Below are 21569 nucleotides of genomic sequence, written 5' to 3' on the forward strand. Positions count from 1 at the left end.
GGTGCATGACAATATGATGTTGATGACAAACCCCTCGCCTACAATGCATGCAAGGACAAGGAAATCTCTCATGAAGCTACTACAAACTCTCGGGAGGTGGCCTCCTATCCGATGAGCTGTCACTACTCATCCTCTCCACCTGCACACATCCACAACCATCCCCCCAAGTCAAGTCAAGTCAAAAACCCAAACACCCAAATCCCTGGAATCCCCCGAATTCCCTCAAACCCCTGTATTCCCTCTCTTTCACCAAACACCTCGGGGCCTAAATCCCCCCTAAATCCCTTCAAACACCCACTCAACCCCCAAAATCGTCCCCCACTTCCCACCAGCCCCCCCAAAAACCTTAAGCCCTAAACCCTAAGAAAACCCTTGTTTCATCGGTATGGGCATCGGTATATACTAACGACCATACTGATGTCTATACTGATGCTTTGCTTTTATATACCCACAGTTATACCGATGCAAGTAACAACATTTTTTGGGAACCTAATACTGTATGCTGTTCGTCTCGCGATGCCATTTGTTTTTTCGTGTGTTCTCCTCCCTTGCTTTTGCTTGTAGCTCATGATCTCCTGCAACCCAAGCCTCCTCACTCTTGCCTCCTCCCTCCCCCTCCCACCTCTCCATCCTCTCCTACATTGTCCCTTTGCACCTACAAGACTTTCTACAGCTCCCTCTCCATCTCAAGGTAAGAATTCCTCTCTTCCCCTTCTATTTCAAGTTTGTTTGGTTTCTTTGTCTTTCTTTCTACCTCTCCTTTTGTTTCCCTTCCTCTACTTTCACTTTCCCTTCCTTTCTCCAAAGTTTCTCTCCTCCTTTCCTTTCCTTTTCTTTCTTGAAAGGAAGAAACAATACACAAAAAACAATCATGAAAGAGAAGAGTATGAAAGCTCTACCTATTGTTTTCGTGCTTTCTCCTTGTTTGTAGGCTTCTCTTTGTCTCCTCAATCCATACCCTTTGGAATGTTGCTTCTCTAAACTCCTCCTTTCACTAATTATTTTTCTTAAAATAGTATGTTTCTTCTTTTTTATAGGACCAAGACACGAAACACCTCCTCTTTCAAGTGGGATTATTTGGTGCCAATACACGTCATTTCTAGGTAAGAACGTGCTTCCTCTCTTTTCCTATTTTTCTTTTCGTGATTGCATTGGCCTGCAGTAGCTAGCACCTTAAACGCTAGCTACAGTGATGGGCGTAGGAACTCTTATCCTCTCTTCTCCTCTCTTCTCCCCACTCTTATTTCCTCTATTCTCTTCTCTTTTCCTTTTCCCCTCTCTTCTCTTCTCTTCTCTTTTCCTCTCTTTCCCTCTCTTCCCCTCTCTTCTCTTTTATCGTATTCTTCTCTTATTTCTTCTCTTCCCCTCTCTTCTTTCCTCTCCTTCCTCTCTCTTCTCCTCCCTCTTTCCCCTCTTTCCTTTTCCTCTCTTCTCTTCTCTTCTTTCCTCTCCTTCCTCTCTTCTCTTTTCTCCTATCTTCTCTCTTATTTCCTCTTCTCTCTTTTCCTCTCTTTTCCCCTCTGTTTTCTTCTCTCTTTTCCTCTCTTTATTTCTCTCTTTTCCGTCTCTCTTTTCCTCTCTTCTTCTTCCTCTTCTCTCCCCTCTCTTATTTCCTCTCTTTTCTCCTATCTCTTCTCTTATTTCCTCTCTTCCCTTCCCTTCTCTTCTCTCTTTTCCCCTCCTCCTCTTCTCTTATTTCCTCTCTTTCCCCCTTGCTTTTCTTCTCTCTTTTCCTCTCTTTTCTTCTCTCTTTTCTTCTCTTTTCCTTCTCTCTTTTCCTCTCTTCTCCCCTAGCTTTCCTCTCTTTCCCTCTCTCTTTTCTTCCCTTTTCCTCTCTTTTCCTTCTCTCTTTCCTCTCTTTTCTTCTCTCTTTTCCTCTCTTCTCCTTTTTCTTCTCTCTCCTCTCTTATTTCCTCTCTTTTCTCTTATTTCTCTTATTACCTCTCTTCCCCTCTCTTCTCTTCTCACTTTTCCTCTCTTCTCCTCGTCTCTTATTTCCCCTCTTTTCCCCTCTCTTTTCTTCTCTCTTGTCTTCTCTTTTCCTTCTCTCTTTTCCTTCTCTCTTTTCCTCTCTTTTCCTCCTCTCTTTTCGTCTTTCTTTTCCTCTCTTATCCCCTAGCTTTTCCCCCTCTTCTCTTCTCTCTTTTCCTCTCTTATTCCTTCTCTCTTTTCCCCTCTCTTTTCTTCTCTCTTTTCCTCTCTTTCCTTCTCTCTTTTTGTCTCTTTTCCTTTTTCCCTCTCATCTCTTCTCTCTTCTCCTCTCCTTGAAGTCCCACCCACATGAAGATTCAACAGCCTGACATTGAGCAAGCATATGCATACTTGTGTCATTGCACCCCTCTTTAAATCATTCTTTGATTTCCTGAGAGTCTCGGTATAGGCAGTAGATCATTTGGAATGATAATATACTTGATGAGCATGGCAGACCTCTGGGCACTTCTCATTATATGCAGTGGTTTGGGTGGGAGAGAGGCCTCGCCTACATAGTAGGCACTTGGAAGGATTTTATTAGGCTACTTAAGGATCAGAGGCTACAGTCCGTGAGTCACCTCAGAGGGGTAGCACACAGGATTTAGCAGATAGATGCAGCCGTCTCGGTGGAATGGACAGTTGAGATACCTATTACTTCCACCACTTGGATGGGAGCTTTTTTGAGGACAACAGTTCCTCTACAGGTGATCGCTCTTTGAGATCTTCGGGAAGATGCTCTGGTCTTTGACATTGGGGATGGAGGTATACTCTCTAGATCCATGGATGATATTCTTCTAGAAGTTGCCTTTTAGCCTGTCAGGATTGCTAGTTTTGTGGACCATGGAGCGGGCTTACAGTGGTACTTAGACCCCGACCCTTTGCTCTTGGCCCTGGGATCTTGGAGTTTGTGGTTATATGGAGGTGCACCTATCAGGTGCTTGCAGTGGGACCCAGGAGAGTGGTAGTGGATAGATCATGGGCATTGAGAGAGGGGGATTCCCTTCTTTCGTTTCACGGTTGGTAATGCCAGGAGATTTCAGCTGAGCAGTAGAGGTTCAGAGCCCCCCATTGGGATAGCTTCTTCATCACCACAGATTTGCGTAGGAATTTCTGGAGTAGGCTTTGGAAATCCCTTAGAAATGGAAGGTCCTTGCCTTCAAGATCCACCACTTTTGAGCCTCCTTTTGGGTTCTAATACCATGTTAGAAATAACCACATTAGAGGGTATATGCAACAAAAGATAGATAGAATAGCCCAAGATCTCACACAGTTAGTTAGAGGTGGAATCCAAAACTTCTTTACTTATTGTGCTCCAACATACATGTGTCCATATCTCAATTGCTACATGCCCAAAACTACTCAACAAAAGGAAACAACTTTGTTAAAAAATGGCACCCCACAACATGCTACTCTACGCCTAGATTGCTTTGAAAAGGACATATACAAGAGTTTACCCTTCCAAAGAGGCTAGTACAAAATTTAATGGGAGATTCAAAATGACAAAATGCCCTAAGTGTGGCTAAATCAAAGTAAACTACTCCTACTCGCGCCATCGTCATCTCCTCCTTCGAGAAATAAAGCCATTCCCCTGACGAGAACACTGTCTCCTCGCCTCCTTCTTCGTTGTCTCCTCCCTAACCTCCTTTGCTACCCTTGCCTCTCCTCCCTCATCTCTGGTCTCGTCTTGTTCCTTGCTTGCATCAAGCTTGACACCCTAAGAATATTGCCAGAAATAGTTTAGAAACAATAACTAAAGATATTTTGTAAGAATGGAAAGTTCAAACATGAATAGGAATAAGGAGGCTCCTTTCATGGAGACTTCCCACCACTACACTCCAATATTTGACCAGTAGTTCCTCTTGGTCCAACTTATCAAAGAGGGCTTTCATTCCATGTGCATATGCAACAATCAATTCAAACCAAAAGTTAAAAATTATAAAAGAACAATGCTACAACACACATACTTACCACCCACATCTCAATGTCTTTCCTACCACAACTCTCAAGGTGTGAAGTACCTCAAGTCTAGACATGTTCTATGCTTCCTTTCTTTGGTTGTATCACTTTCTTGGTTCATCTTGAAGCTCTTTCTTAGCCATCTTCCAATCCACCCTATTTACATGTAGCAGCCTTAGTTTATCATGCTTGATTGCAGTGAGGTTAGATGTTTGAGTACATCACCCATTCGTTTAAGCATGTATGTAGTATAAAATGTATATTTAGGTTGGTTCGAGTACTCTTGCTTTAGATGCTCTAAGATATATTTTGTTTTTTGTCATTTTCTTAGTTGCACCAATCACCAAAAAACTTCCCTCAAATTTGATATGCAAAAGTTGCCTCAGTCAACTTGTCATGATGATACCTTTGTCATCTTTGATGACTTCCCTTAGACAGTTTACATAATAATATAAGTTTTCATTGGGTAAATTCCCATAGTGGTTAGATGGGCCAACAGAAGAAGGGATGGCTATGTCGGTGGGAGGGTTGGATGTGATGTGACGGGTGGTGGACTTAAGCTGTTGATGTAAATGCTACGAATTAATTCTGTTTCCATTGAGAAGTCTTCTAATCCTTGGCCCTTTCACTTTTATACTAGAATTATGTTGGTTTGTATGTGGAGTTCATCATGAATATACATGGAGAATATAAGAGTATTTTGATCTCAAACTTGGTATATATCAAATGTGCAGCAAAAAATAATTTTGGGTCTTATTGCAAACAATGTTCTGTTTTTTTGTCAGGAATGCCAAAGTGGGTATGTCTATCAGTAAAGATGTCGGTATAGGTATGGGTATAAGTATTGGTAGAACTATTAGTACATTTGAATGGATATACCGATGGATATTCTAACAAATATATCGACAATATACCAATGCTTCTTGTGCACGAAAATCCCCCTGACAGTTTTTGCACCACAGTGCAAAAAATATTCTAAGGCTTGCAAAACATCGAGAGTAAGTTGAATCGGAAATAGACTAGGGTGTACTAGTGACCTCCCCCATCCTCTCCTCATTTGGGATGTCACGCATGGGGAGATGATACCCTAGACTCCAACTTTCAAAGTTTTTATTAAATCACTAGATAGGTGTTTTTGCATGCTCTCTAGGTGTCTATGCTTCTACTCTCAATTCTTTAAGTAGATCATAGTTCTATCAAGGGCTTTGCCTGCTTTAGCATTTCCCATTGAACAACTATAACACCCAACACTCTAGGTAGGAAGTTCAGTACAACCTCTTTCTCCTCTATTTGCTCCACCTCTTCGTGCCTCGTCCAGCTACATTCGAATTTAGCAAATATGTGTTGTTGCATTTCATCTAGCTTAGACTTGGTACGAGGAATCTCTCTTATTTGCTCCTCGCTCAGTGTAATAATATGTTGAACACACACCCTATGGACAAGGAGTTGCAACTCAATTCTCCAAGCATCTCTCTCTCTCTTTGAAGGGGTGGCTGCCATGAGGAAAGCAGAGGTATAGATCTAATCACACAATAATCATTACGTAAGCACTCGACTAGTTCTACTACACAACGACGTGTAAATACAAAAACCAATGCAGAAGCAATTAAGTAATTCACACGCCTCAAGAACGGGTGATGGCTCGCTTTGGCCAACCGGATTCACCTCGCCCTAGCTGAGAGAGGGAAAGAAAGAGATGAATATATGTGATGCTTATGTTTGCTTGCTTATGTGTGTGTGCATGTACAATATCTATCACTTGGGGTCGGATGATGACTCACTTTGGCCGGTTGGATTCATCTCGCCTCGAGTGACATTCTATTAGGTAGTATCATGATTAAGGCTAGTTGATGGCTCACTTAGGCCAGTCGTAAATTCACCTCACCTCGGCTGAGAGAGGAAAAGAGAGAGAGGGCAAGCGAGAGAGGAATATGTGTGATGTTTATGTTTGCTTGCTTATATGTGTGTGCATGTGTGATGTCTATCACTTGCAGTCAGATGATGACTCGCTTCAGCAAGTTGGATTCATCTCGCCTCGAGTGACGTCCTATTAGGTAGTATCATAATCAAGGTTGGGTGATGGCTCGCTTCGGCCAGCTGGATTCACCTCACTTTGGTCTACTATCATACATTCATATACATTATATATAGATGTCAATAGAGCTAGTTATTGTCTGGATGATAGCTCGCTTTGGCTGGCTAGATTCATCTTGACGATGACCTTCTCAATGAGCTCAAGATGTGTGATCACACAATCGCTGATCTAGATCATATTGGTTCATTGAATCGTGATTGCTGTTATATATGTTTTCCTATTTCATCTTTTATAGCCTATCCTCCTTTGATAGGGTTTCTTGGACCAATTACAGCTTACCTACATTTTTCTTGCACCTTGATCGCTTGTAGGGTCCACGCTATGATTATCCATTTAGGAATTCTTGTTAGCATGTGTGCGTAGATATCAATTTTGTTTCTAAAGAAATTATGTTCGCGTGTTCGATGTGTTTGTACATACAATTTGATTTTTTATTTCATTGTATCATAGCAAAAATTGTTGTGTTGATTAAGTGATTTTTTTGCTTTTGTTTTTGTAATGATTTTTAAGTGTTAACGTAATGCATTACGATTGAGCCTGTTATGATACACCGTGCGGTATTTTGTTGGTTAACCGATGCCCGTTGACCGGTTTTTAAAAACACATTTTTTGCATTTTGAACGTCCAAAAGCATTTTAAAATTAAAAAAAGCATCTTTTCTTTGAAAAAAGGTACTCAAAAATCCTAGCTTATATTAGAAATCATGAGGTTTATTAGAAACTTTTTTGTTAGTTGTACTTTGACCTTTTAAAAATTGAAATAATGACACTTTAACTTGATTATCATTAATTTGACATTGGGCATTGTACTTTTAGTTGAAATTCTCATTTCAATATCATTTTGACATTGCAGATAGATTTTTATTCATTACACATTTGACAATTCAAAGTATGTTGTCCTTAAGAATGGATCAATTTTCATTTTAAAATCTTGTTGAGAGTTCACGCTCAACATCATGTGATCATGTGTGCATAGCACCATCACGTGATCATATGTGCATAGCACTAACCTTATAGAGTGCTATAAAGGAAAGGGTTAGATCCCCTAACCCTAACCCTAAAAGGGTTTGTATATATTCTATTTTTTCAACTAATTCTAGTGTACAGTTAGTCATTTGTGGTGTGCTCTCTAGCTGTGCCCTCTCTCCTCATCTCCACTCTTCTCCTCTCCCCTCTTCATATTTTGTCATGGTATCAGAGCTTCCTTGTCTTCCGCTGAGACATTGAGTTTCTTGAGAGTGTGAGAGAGATTGTGAGATTGAGAGTTCTCTTGAGTGATTGTGAGATCCTTCCCTTCACTTTTGTTGAGAGAAAATTCCATCCATGGAGAGAATTTCCGTCCGTATTTTGTGAAGAGGAGTTCATCTCTTTTGAGTGATTGTGAGATCTTGTGAGGAAGAGAGCTTTGTGAGAAATCTCATTGACAAGACAAAGAGAGTTTTCAGAGACTATTGAGAGTTTGTGAGAGCTCTTCGTGAGAGAGATATGCTTATGACAGAGAGTCTGAGTTAGCCAAGGCTCCAAAGGCTCAGCCCACCTACTCGGATTCCTGGCTCTTCATAGCCAGTAGCGTCTACAACAAATGCTCCTTCACCAAGCAAGACCATCAACGATCCTTAGGAGCTTCAGCCTCCTCAACGAGCTTCTGCATCCAGCGCGACTCAACAGCCGAAGGCTCCAAAGCCTTTGCCGACCTCCTGCTGCTTTTGCCTAACGCACCGCTTGGAGACCTCAACAATTCCTCGAGGAAGTGTATAGCAGCATTCTGCCTTTGATTTGCCTCATCAGCTCGCTGTTCTGCCTTAGCGGCACGTCTCTCTGCCTCTCAAGGGGTTTGTAGCTCCAGAGCAGCCAATGCCTTGCCACAACGCTCCTCAACAGTGACCTCCATGATGGAGGGGTAGCCTCAATGGCCTCACCTGTGCAAGGCGGCCCAGCCAGCCATTCTCTGTGGCACCATAACCTTCAACTATAGGCTTGCAACATAGCAATCGAGGCGCCTACTCCAACAATCACCTGCAATAGGCTCTCGACCCCGATCACTCCATCTGCACACAGCTGCGAAGGCTCGTGTCCACGAGCGCATCCTGCCTTCAGCTCCATAAGCAATCCGCAAGTCCAATAGTGGCCAGCAGACTCCTGACAAACTCTCGACGGCCTTCTTGAACAAGGCTTTGCTACAGCAGTGCCCTTGTAGCAAGCTTCGCCACAGCAATGATCTGTATCTTCACAGAGCCACTTGCGCCTCAGCGACTCCACAAGCTCGCAGCTTCAGCAAGCTCTACAGCTCACCTGCAGCTCACCTGCAGAAAAGCCACTAAGCACGCCGGCGGCTCCTCCAATGAGTTGCATCTTCAACAGCGCTCCTCAACGAGCCAGTGCTCCTCCACCAACGATGGCTCTAGCTTCGGTGTAGCTCTCCATCCGTCGACCATCACAGACGACAACGAAATCTCTGAGATTCCGTCGGCATCTCAGAGACTTCGACAAGCCACCTTCGATCGCTCTCCTAGCACCACGTGGCAGCGAGGGAGGATATCTTATCCTCAACCTCACCACATTGAGGTGTGGTCAGCCAAGTGACACGTGGCAATCCTATCTGCCATGTCATCAGTGCCACATAAGCAAGCCACATCATCCTACCACGTCATTCTGCCACATCATTCTACCACGTCACCTACCACATCATCAGTGCCACGTAAGCAGGCCACGTCATCCTACCACATCATTCTGCCATGTCATTCTGCCACGTCATCAATGACACATCATCAGCCATGTCACCTGCCACATCATCAGTGACACATCATCAGCCACATCACCTACCATGTCATCAGTGACACATCATCAGTACCACGTCAGCATTGCCATGTCACCCTACTGACATCATCTGTGCCACCTCAGCACTGCCACCTCAGCAATCCAGTCAGCACTGACCCCTGCAGGCACAGTCCCTTGCCAGGCACACTGTGCACACACTGCATGTGCACACTCCTGCCACCTTAGCACAGAGATTCACTGGCACACCTCTTGCTAAGCACAGTGCCACATCATCACTGCATGTGACTCACAATGACACATCATCATTGAGCACCATTTGCACTCCTTTTGCCCCTCCACCTAGATCAAGTCGTATCTCTTGATCTAGGAAGAATTTGAGGGTGCTCCAAAAAGGAAAGTCGCTCGATTTTTTGTGCTCTACGCGCTCGTTACATCACACGCACATTTCGGTGCAAGTTACACTCACATTTGAGCCTCGTCGACAAAACCACTTCCTTCACGCACATTTGCCTCTACATCGACGCATCTGACCCAGCACTTAAAAAGAACAAAAGAAAAGGAATTATTTGCTGCTCTTTCATCGATCGACGGTTGGTTTAGATCTAGATCAGAGTAGACTAGATTGCCATAGAGGGGACGCTTTGAATTCCCCAAGTTGCCAATCTAAGCCATGCCTGAAATTCCCGACTAGTACCTACTCGGAGTCAGTCCATACACTCACATCTGATTTCACATCATTACATTACCTAAAACCTTACGTTCATCAGATCATTGAGCAGACTTCAGAGTTCAGAGGCATTGCAGATTGATTCAGTGGGCAGATAGCACTTGATTTCACACACACATGCCACCATTGTAAAGCCTATTTGGCTATCTCACGGCATCGTGCACATCATTTTTTAGCCTTGTAAAGCCTCTTGGCTATTCCCGGCATCATTGCCACAAGCCTTGTAACATAGATCAGATCTTATATACTGCAGTTCTATCTTCACCGACGGTACAGAGATTTCACTTGGCATCTTCAGTGTGTTTGCAGTTGATTCATACAGAGTTTTTCAGGACACTTTTGAGTACATTGTTTGCACCATGTCGACTAGCAACCTCAATCTGGAGGCATCTGCTAAGTTAGACAACTCCAATTACGGTACATGGAAATACCGAATGGAGACCATTCTTGTGCTTCAGGACAAATGGGAGTATGTCGATGGATCTATACCTAGACCATTGGCCGATCCAGCCACCAGTAGCTCTACTCCATCTGTTGTCACAATACCAGCAACGGGATCTACATCTACACAAACAGTTTCCACACCAGTAGCAGATCCTGCCATTGCCCGAGCTCAAGCAGAATGGGATAAGAAAGACAAGTATGCCTATCACCTGATCAAGTAGAATGTGCAAGATGTCATGCTAGGACAGCTCAACACAGTCAAGACATCAAAAGAAGCATGGGATATGTTCGTAGCTCTCTACGAGTCCAAGAACACATCCAGGATTCTCACCCTGAGAAACCAGATCAAGCAGAGTTTCCACAATAGCAATGAAACTGGTCATGCTTATGTACTCCGCATCAAAGACTACAACAATCAACTTGCAGCAGTAGGAGAGACTATGAATCCCGCAGAAATGGTTCAAGTAATCCTGAATGGACTAGGAGAAGGATATGAGAATCTAGTCCAGAGTATTGCCATCCAGCAGCAAATTCCAACACTGGAAGAACTTCAGTCAGTTCTACTTGGTGAAGAACTCAGGACTTAGGCCATTCAAGCACGTAAAGGTCATTCTAATGATCAGGCATTCACAGCTTCAGACAAAAGCAGAGGCAAAGGCAGAAACAGAGGTAGATCATATCAGAAAAGTGGTCATCATCAACAAAGTCAAAATCAGCATCAGCATCAACATCATCCTCAGCAACATCAAAATCAGCAAAGAGGAAATCATTCCAACTGAGGAAGATTCCAAGGACGAGGGAATGCATCCACCAATGTGTCAAACATCCAGTGCAATTACTGTCACAAGTTTGGACACTATGAAAGAGATTGCCGCAAAAGGCAGTACGACCAAGGCGGTCAATCCAACAGTAATCGAGGGAATTCCCGAGGAAGAGGAAATCATCGTGGTGGACATTCTAGTCACAGTCATTTTGCAAATGAACATGGAAATATGTTTCTTGCAAGTGAGGAATTGCATCAGACTGATACAATGCACCTAGACACTGATTTCAATCCCAAAGAGGATTTCAACTATCAAGTCGACCAAGTGGAACAGGATCCTTGGTACATTGACAGCGGTGCATCATCTCATATGACAAATCACCAGGAATGGTTCACAGAAATGAAGCCATTAGAAGGTCAAAAGAATGTCATCTACACAGCAGACAATACACCGAATCCGGTTCAAGGGACAGGTGTTATCCCTATGAACAATTTCACTGGTACAAAAGGATTAGTCAAAGATGTGCTCTATGTTCTGAAGCTTAGTAAGAACCTTTTGTCAGTAGGTCAAATGACGGAACACAACTACAAAGTCATCTTTGACGGTGATGAATGCACTATCAGAGACAAATCCAAAAGAGGTCAACTAGTAGCAAAAGGTGTCAAGGAAGGACGCTTATACAGGATGCTAGCTACAGTACCAGATAAGCATGCCATGTCAGCTCAAATGCAACAGATGCCACTATCTGCAAAATGGCACAAGAGATATGGTCATGTCAACTTCAAGTACTTGTTAGATCTCAGGAATCAAAATATGGCAATTGGGATTCCGAAGCTACAGTTTCTTGGAAAAGTTTGTGAAGCATGCTGCTTCGGCAAACAAAAGCGAACCAACTTTGTCAGAAGTACCTCTCGTGCATGAGGTATTCTTGATTTGATTCATACAGATGTATGGGGTTATGCCCAGACCCGGCAGTATCAATGGTTCACTTTATTACTTGACCTTCATCGACGACTACAGCAGATATTGTTGGGTCTACTTTCTGAAAGAGAAATCTGAAGTGTTTGCCAGATTTCAAGAATTCAAAGCCATGGTAGAAAACCAAACAGGCAGAAAGATCAAGGTCATGAGATCAGACAGAGGAGGTGAATACATGTCTTCAGCATTCATGAACTTTTGCAAAAATCACAGCATTCGAAGACAATTCACATGTGCAGATACTCCTCAGCAAAATGCAAGAGCTGAAAGGAAGAATGGGACTTTAGCAGACAGTGCTAGAGCAATGCTTAGTGAAAAGCATCTTCTGAATCAGTATTGGGCAGAAGCAATAGCTACAGCTAACTACTTGCTTAATCGGCTTCCTACCGAACCGATACAAGGTATGACTCCTTATGAAGCATTCACTGGACACAAGCCACGCATTGGGCATCTCCGCATATTTGGTTGCATAGCATATGCCCACATACATGATGATCATCGCAAGAAATTGGATGCGAAGTCACGCAAATGCATCATGGTTGGCTACAGTGAAGAAAGCAAAGCATACAAACTATATGATCCCATCAACCGCAAAGTCATTATCTCCAGAGATGTAATCTTCGATGAGGAATCAGAATGGAAAACCTCACCTACACAAGAGATAGAAGCATCGACTTCATAGTCATCTACAGAACAGGTTGATGAAGAAGAGCAAGAATTGCCAGCAACACCCCAAGCAACGCCACAACAGCTCAAACGGTCTACTAGGGAAAGCAGACCACTAGCCAAATTGACATATGCTCAGAAAGGCAAAGCAATTCAGGTGGAAACCACCAACTATGCTCTTATGACTACCATCATGGCTACAGAAGAGCCAGTGTACTTCGAAGACGCAGTAGATAAGCCAGAATGGCAAACTGCTATAAATGAAGAAATGGATGCTTTGTATAAAAACAACACTTGGGAATTATGCGACCTTCCACCAGGAAAGAAGGCCATAGCCAACAAATGGGTATACAAAGTGAAGTACAATCCAGATGGCAGTATTCAGAGATACGAAGCCAGATTAGTTGGAAAAGGATTTGCACAACAATATGGCCAAGATTATGATGAGACTTATGCTCCAGTAGCAAAGATGGATTCCATACGGTTCTTGATATCACTAGCGACACTCAGTAAATGGAATGTGTATCAGCTCGATGTCAAGAATGCATTTCTCAATGGTTATCTAGATGAGGAAGTCTACATGCAACAACCAGTCGGTTATGTTGAACTAGGAAAGGAGAACAAGGTTTGCCATCTCAAGAAAAGTCTCTACGGCTTAAAGCAAGCACCCAGAAGTTGGTACAGCAGAATTGACAAGTATTTTGCTAATCTGGGATACTTGAAGTCCAATGTAGATCATACTCTCTACTACAAAGTTCAAGGGGACAACATTACTATTGCACTTTTGTACGTAGATGATCTGATTGTGATAGGAAGCAAGGATAGCTTCATCAGAAAACTAAAACAAGACTTATCTGCAGAGTTCGACATGAAAGATCTTGGACTCATGCACTATTGTCTTGGAATTGAGTTCTGGAGAGATTCAGATAGCACATTCATGACTCAGCTCAAGTATGTTGACAGTCTCCTGAAGAAGTTTCATATGGCAGATTGCAAGATTGCAGCCACTCCCATGGAACAGAGTTTGAAACTTACTAAAGATTCAGAAAAGCCTACAGTCAATGACAGATACTACAGGCAACTCATTGGATCTCTTATATATTTGACAATCACACGGCCAGATATTTGTTATGCAGTAAGCTCACTAGCACAGTTTATGGCAAATCCAAAACAGTCTCACTCGAATGCAGCCAAAAGAGTCTTGAGATACATCAGAGGTACAAGATAGTTTGGGATAGAATACAGAGGAAGTCATCCACGGTTGCATGGATACTGTGATAGTGACTATGTCGGAGATCATGAGACCAGGAGATCGACACAGGGATATGCATTTTTCCTTGGTCAAGGTGCTATATCATGGTTGTCAAACAAACAACCAACTGTTTCTTTGTCTTCGACTGAAGCAGAATATAGAGCACTCACTACAGGTGGATGTGAGGCTATATGGCTCAGAAGACTATTGTCAGAAACAGATTACTTTGATGAGTCAAAGCCAAAAACAATATACTGTGATAATCAATCGGCTCAAGCATTGGCCAAAAATCCAGTATATCACTCCAGGACAAAGCACATTGATGTCAGAGAGAAAGAGTGTTACTTGGTGACATCACACTGCAGCATTGTGATAGCAAAGAAAATGTTGCAGACATCTTTACCAAACCACTCGGTAAAGAGCTATTCGAGAAACACCGACTAGCTCTTGGTTTGATGCAGAGGAAGGACATTCCCATTAAAGGGGTGTGATGGAATGTAATGCTCAGTCCTTCTTCTATTCCCCAGAATCATCATCTTGAGGGAAGGCCTACTTCATGATGTTGATCTTGAGGGAAGGTGTTGAGAGTTCACGCTCAACATCATGTGATCATGTGTGCATAGCACCATCACGTGATCATATGTGCATAGCACTAACCTTATAGAGTGCTATAAAGGAAAGGGCTAGATCCCCTAACCCTAACCCTAAAAGGGTTTGTATATATTCTATTTTTTCAACTAATTCTAGTGTACAGTTAGTCATTTGTGGTGTGCTCTCTAGCTGTGCCCTCTCTCCTCATCTCCACTCTTCTCCTCTCCCCTCTTCATATTTTGTCAAATCTTTTAATATTTTTTGGATGTACAGAAGAAATAAAATAGTGTTTTTATAGATAGAAGCAAGATGATTGTCCTATTATATAAATACACAAGCTTGTTATTTATGCTAAATATATTCTTTTTTTCCGATTCTCTCTTTTTTTTAAAGTTAAAGAAGTTTTTGTATATGGAGAATACAATGTTCTTGCTTATTTCTTAAACAACTTTTTAAAAAAATGTTCAAGAAGTTCTTTTTTTTTTAAAAGTTCAAGAAGTTTTTGTACATGGAGAATACAATGTTCTTGCTTATTTCTCAAACAACTCATTCCCTAGGTAGATAATTAGGGTTACTACATAGGAAAATATACATTCTTCCTAATTTGCTCAATAAATATTTAGGAATTGTAAAACCCACTTCATTCTCCATATAAAAACTCACATTTCCTCGATAGCAAGATAAGTAGGCTATATAGGAAATACAAATTTCTACATAGCAAACCTGAAACCCACTTTGTTCTCCATATAAAAAGTCACATTTCCTAGATAGCAATATAAGTGGACTATATAGGAAATAAAATTCCCTGCATAGAGAAAATAAAATTCACTTCATTCTCCATATAAAATTCACATTTCCTAGATGCCATTGTATAGGTAATTAAATTCCCTGGACAAGAAACTCAAAATCCACTTCATTTTCCATATAAAGACTTACATTTCCTAGATAGATATATAAGAAATATATTTCTCTAGATAAAGAGAACAAAATGGTTCTTTCTATCCCCATAAATACACATGAATCATGAATTCACTATATAGAGATTTGTCAAATTTTCCTTGTGGTTACCACATAGAACTAAGTTTTGCGAGGCCATATTGAAGCAAACAACAACAGAGTTCTATTAATTCAGATAAATGTGTTCCAGTTTTGTTGCTTGATGGTTTTGATTTGAAGGTTGTACCGGGTATTTTTATCTATAGGAACATGAAGCCATTCGATATTGCATCAAATGTAAATACAATGTACTATTGTCATCAATATATCAGACTACCCCACCGCAACATTATGGAAGAGCAAGACTACCCCACTGCAAGACCTATTGGCGACAGGCAATCACTCTATAAACCGCGTAAACCTTGGACGAATGCAGAGTGAGAAGACTTCAACGGGTGGTGGACATTTTTTGACCTTAAAGGGTGAACAAGTGGCAAGTCGTTATCAAGTGGCAAGTCGTTTAGTCGTTTTCTTGACCTTAAAGCGTGAACAAGTGGCAAGTGGTTTTCCTTGGTTGCCGTGAAGAAGCAACCAACGAAAATCATGCCCTCAAAGAAAAATAACATAGCCAAGGACCAAGGAAAATTGTGCCCTCAAAGAAAAATAAAATAGGCGAGTTTATAAAAACCGGACGATCGTTAATGATTTGTAGCTTCCGGCAACCGAAATCCTAGAGTCTGCTTTGATCCTCCGGCAATCCCAGCTAGCTAGCGCCTGCTCAATGAAAATTAAGGGCCTTTGCACGCGGTAAGGGAGTATCCATTTGCTTCATATATGCAAGCTTATGAATTGTTAGCAAAAAACCGAAAGAAAGATTCATGCAGGCCGCTTATCAATTGCTAGCAAGGCGAAATTATATCATGGAAGATTATTTGTACCTTTCCGATGTTCTCGTGATTTCGCAGGTTCTTGTAAGAAGAACATACCTTCATCCGCCGACGTTGTAACCAGTACCAAAACTCAGAATACTGTCGTACGTTCAGCGCTTTGCATCTTCCGCAACCTTGCTATAGTTCGTGATGTCAACAGAAAAAATTTAGAACTTATCAGGCTTCATGCAAGCTTATCGAAACCTGAGGGGAGCTGATTATTGTAATCTTTCGTGCAGGTGCGCTCTTCCTGTCTAGACAGGAGAGATTACACTGTTGGAGGATTGGCGACACAGATTATCTTGATCATGGGCTCTCGTTCCCGTCATCTACATCTCTCTTGCAGTCTTCATCATGTTCTCTGCGTTCTTTTCAGTATCATTGCTACCATTAAGCCATTACAGCATGTAGCAGCAGAAACAGATCGGATTACTCTGTCTGAACGTTGGAAATACGATGCATCTAGCCCCTCCAATCCCAGCTTGCTCCATGGACCATTCTTCCAATTTGGCTTCTTCGACAACCCCAACGGACTTCTCTCACTCTCCATCTACCTGCAGTTCGATGCTGATATTGAGCACGTTGTGTGGAGTGTCCTTGTGAATCAGAGCCCGCCCCATTTGTACAACAACGCTTCCCTGCAGGCCATTCCCCAGAGGAGCTCAACAAGCAGCCTCGATTTCCAGTTGGCCCTTTACGATGGATTGGGCACCATCGTCTGGCAGGTCGAAAGCGTCTCCACCATCCATCTCCAAGAGTCCGGCAACCTCCTCCTCTACGATCACACCAACGCCACTGTCTGGCAGAGCTTCACCTATCCTACAGACACCATCGTCAAGCAGCAGAGCTTGAACCCCGGCATGAATATCACCAGCAACTCTTCCGAGTATTCCTCCGTCGTCTACCCCGGAGGCCTCGTCTCCTTTGTCAGCCTGCCAGAGCTTCTCCCTTACTGGTTCGTCAGTTTCAACGGGTCCTTCGATAATGGAAACCTCTCTTTCAGCAAGAATGATATCCGTAAGGTGCTTTCGCCTCCATGCTCAAATTCAAGCAGCCTTGCCGACCTCGTGGTTCCCGAGAACCAGTCCATGCCGGGATTCGAATTACGCTGGATCTGCGGCGTCGTGCACATAGCTTTCTATATAGGCCAGACCGTCTTGCCTGCAGACTACATTACCCTGGAGAATGATGGCTATCTTCGAGGTTACAACTATTTGGTTGGCAACAGTTTGGTGTCCGTCGGACACACACAGCCTGGAGGAGTCATCTCCTTTCCTTTCTCGCCCATTAGCAACTACGATAGGGAGGTCCTGTATCCTTGCGACGTTCCAAACCCTTGCAAATCATATAGCATCTGCACTCCTGGAGGCGAATTGTCTTGTAGGTGTCCTTCTTCCCAAGACGATGCCACAGCCGGATCTCTATTTCAGCAATCGGTCCCTGGAGACCCTACCCAAGGTTGCCAAGCTTCTTTCCATCTGCCCAGCTGTAATGATACGCGTCTCTCCAGCACTTACACCTTCGTGGAGATCAAGAATACCACATTCATTTCAATGCTCATTATCGGTTCGAATTACAGCACCGCTTCTCTACCATCTTGCCTCGACCTTTGCCTATCCAACTGCTCTTGTGCTGCTGTCTTCTACCAGCACAACACTTCTGTCTGCCTTCATGTTTCCAGGGTGATGAGCCTCCTCAATATCAGTGATGCAAATTACTCTACTTATTTGAAGGTGTCCCTTGGCAGTTCTGATCATCACCTCAGGCAGATTCTTCTTGATTTCATTACCCCTGCGGCTATAGTCTCCTGCCTTCTGATATTATGCGTCTCTGGAGCTGCCTACTGCCGCTACACAAGAAAGAGACCTCCTCTACATGCTGAATCTTCTGGCGATGATGAGCGCCTACCATCTGACGATGAGGAGTTCAAACAAATTGTAACATCACTGCCGACTCGTTTCTCATTTCACGAGCTGAAGGATGCTACTGGTGGGTTCAGTAAGAGACTGGGCAATGGGGCATTTAGCTCCGTGTACGAGGGAGTTGTGACCGATGGCAGAAGAGTGGCAGTGAAAAAACTGGAGTCTGCAAGACATGGGAGGAAGCAATTTCTGGCGGAAGTGGCCACGATGGGGAGAGTGGATCACGTCCATATAGTCCGCTTGTTCGGCTTCTGCTTGGAACATTCCAATCGATTACTTGTTTATGAGTGCATGACTAACGGTTCCCTAGACAAATGGTTGTTTTCTAAGGAGGAAAGCAACTTGCTGGCTTGGAAAACGCGTTTCAATGTTGCTGTTGGGACTGCGCTCGGCCTCGCCTATTTGCACGAAGAATGCACAGAACGGATACTGCATTTGGATATCAAACCTGAGAACATACTTCTGGATTCAAATTACGTGCCCAAACTATCAGATTTTGGATTGTCTAGGCTTGTCCAAAGGGAAGCCTCACAAGTAGTAACACAAGCAAGAGGAACGCCAGGGTATATGGCTCCAGAGCTGCTCTTACATTCTATGGTAACACGAAAGTGTGATGTTTACAGCTTCGGCATGGTATTACTCGAGCTAGCAGGGGGCAGGAGGATTGTGAAGATGGCCTGCGAGTCAGAGCAATGGCACTTTCCGACTTTGGTGATGTCGAAGTACAGAGAAGGGAAGTTGATGGATGTCATTGATAAGCGCTTGGGCGAAATGTATGATAAGGATGAAGCCAAGAGGATGATTATGGTTGCTCTGTGGTGCATTCAGGAGAATCCTGTGTTGAGACCAACCATGGGAACTACTCTGCGAATCCTGAAAGGAGAAGTGGAAGTGGAAGATCCACCATTTTCTAGTATCACATGGGTGGAGATGGGCTTCTCGTTTGGGTCAAGTCCGCAACAAAGCCCTGAATTGCACACTAGTCTACATGCAAGATAGAGACACTTGTTATCACTACTGTATAGGGATATCGATGGATCATCATGACTATGTATATGCAAATGTTGTCATATTGTTTCTCCTAGGTTTGAAGGAAAATACTAGTTCCAACGTGGGGTTAGGATTATGAGGGCGCATGCATGCATGAGGATGTCAACTCTGTTAATATACATTTGTATTTGTACATAGTGGTGTGCAAATTGTGTTATGTGGGGTTAGGATTATCAAGGGGCATGCATGAATGAGGATGTCAAATCTATTCATATACATTTGTGTCATATTAACATTTGTATTTGTACATAGTGGTGTGCAAATTGTGTTATGTGGGGTTAGGATTATCAAGGGGCATGCATGAATGAGGATGTCAAATCTATTCATATACATTTGTGTCAGTACATTGTGGTATGCAAAATTGAGTTTTTTTCATTTTCAAAGAGGTGTGTCCATATATGTTGATATTATGTACATTTTGTACATAGAAGGGAGTGTACATTAAGTTTTTTTCCATTTTCAAAGAGATTATGGGGGGTAGGGTTCTCATCTCTCTCTCTCTCTCTCTCTATATATATATATATATATTCACACACAAACACACACACACAATACAACACAAAAAAATACAATGACACTCATTCACACAAAGATGTGTAACTATGTATGAACACACACACATCCAATGAAGAGATAAGCATTTAGGAATTCTTGCATTTATATATTTATTTATTGATTTATTGATTATTTTTCTTACAATAACATGGAGGAAAAATGGAGGAAAAATGATTGATTGATTGACTGTTTTTGTTACAACAGGGAGGAAAAATGTGGAATACATTATATGACAACAAAAGACTCTAAAGAGTGTGTTTAGTCAACACCTATCATGGTCCTATTGCATGATATGTGTTTTCATCAGGCCATAATGGCATGTGTCAATCAACTTGATGGCCCAAGTCAACCAGCATGGTGGTCCTATTACATTGACATTTGTTTGCCACAATGGCATGATTGTGATTCTTGGAGGGTGTGGCTCTAGGGATGGGTCTAGGCATGTGTTGCGCTAGTATCTAGGGGAGTACTTCTTGCATCAAAGAGTAATTTGTTAGGCAATGAGCTTTCTTTGTTAACCGATAAATTAAAGTATATCACCACCATGATTTCATAGCCTCATGTGTGTGTGAATTGGCCCATGAAAATCAATCATAGACATCAATTTCCCATTAGGCCAAAACTCTCTATAATCCCTACAAAATGCATTAGTTAAATGCATAATGCCATTAGTGTTCACAAAGAAATTTTATGTTTGTAGATACAAAAAAGTACAATTGTTTTGGTGATGGTTAGTCTCACTCACTCATTGTTGCCCACCCTACATCCTTGTGCTCACATGTAGTCTAGCCTACTTACACTACTCCCTCATGGGACAAAGCGTGCATGCACATGGGAAAGATCAAGCATTAACTTATAATTCCATTTGTTCTACCAAAGAAAATGTGTGAGCATCTAAAGAAATAGCATGCTAGCTTGCCACACTCTAGTCAATGCAATTTCTTAAAGTACATAAGGAAAAGACAAGCACAATATGAAGCCCAATTATATTAGCTGATGAACATAGCCATAGCTAGATTGCAATCACTACTACATACTTTGTCCCTTTATGATGCTATTTATTAACACCAATATGATTTCCCAATCATTTTAGCTAATGAACATAGCGGCTCCATAGCGGTAGCTAGATTACAATCACTACTACATACTTTGTTTCTTTATGATGCTATTTATTAACACTTTTAAATAGAATTAATAGGCTTTGATATAGCCACTTGAACAAGCATCAAAATAAGCATGGATAATGGTTATGCTAAGACAAGATTTGTTGCAAATTTGCAAAATTTTACATGCCTAACTTTGATAAAATACATTGTCTGCTACAAGATGTTGAAGGCGACTCTCTCCTCATAGATAGTTTAATCATCAAGGAGCCACAACTACTTTAACATACTTGTTGTGTGGAGAGAGCAATTTTACCTTGTTGTTGGGTGGGGGCTCATAATGTGGCTCTCCATGAAATACCCAGGTAGCTTGCACTCTCTCCTTACGAATGGTTTCAATAGTAGGCACAATTTCTCTATCCATTACTTTTTTTATTTTTCATAATCTATCAAATGGAAATTGTATGTAAAAGCTTTAGTATACAAGAAGCTACATTTCAACCATAATTGACATCACAAAATAATTCATTTATATGAATTCATTAACTCTTGAAAGACAAGCATAAAAAATTTGTGTTGTGTAGTTAGTTATGTGAAACATTAGATGAATATTTTGTATGATCTTTGAATAACGCATTGACACCATCATGCTAATCATGTGCTAAGTCTTCAATGTCCGCCACAGCAAAGACTAGATCCCACACATCTACGCCAGAGTAATGATCCAAAGAGCTTACATGTTTTATTGTTTATTTTTATGATTGTTGTTTCCTAAAATGTTGTAGTGGATCATAGTTAGGTTTGGAAACAAGGATACAAATCACGATAGATATGGTTATTTCTCTAATAAGGA

General features: G+C 42.0%; 1 protein-coding gene across 1 annotated transcript; it reads left to right on the plus strand.

Moving 5' to 3' along the window:
* Positions 1-8235: 8235 nt before the first annotated feature.
* On the plus strand, positions 8236-19007 carry LOC147885864 (G-type lectin S-receptor-like serine/threonine-protein kinase SD2-5). Its single transcript, XM_087396237.1, has 3 exons — positions 8236-8533; positions 16123-16190; positions 16326-19007. Exons 1-3 carry the CDS (start codon positions 8236-8238, stop codon positions 19005-19007), a joined length of 3048 nt encoding a protein of 1015 aa, XP_087252363.1.
* Positions 19008-21569: the final 2562 nt, after the last annotated feature.

The sequence above is a fragment of the Dipteris shenzhenensis genome, chromosome 25 (genome assembly GCF_047967505.1).
Source record: "Dipteris shenzhenensis isolate YYH24624 ecotype China chromosome 25, Dip_SZ_1.0, whole genome shotgun sequence".
Taxonomy (NCBI): Eukaryota; Viridiplantae; Streptophyta; class Polypodiopsida; order Gleicheniales; family Dipteridaceae; genus Dipteris; species Dipteris shenzhenensis.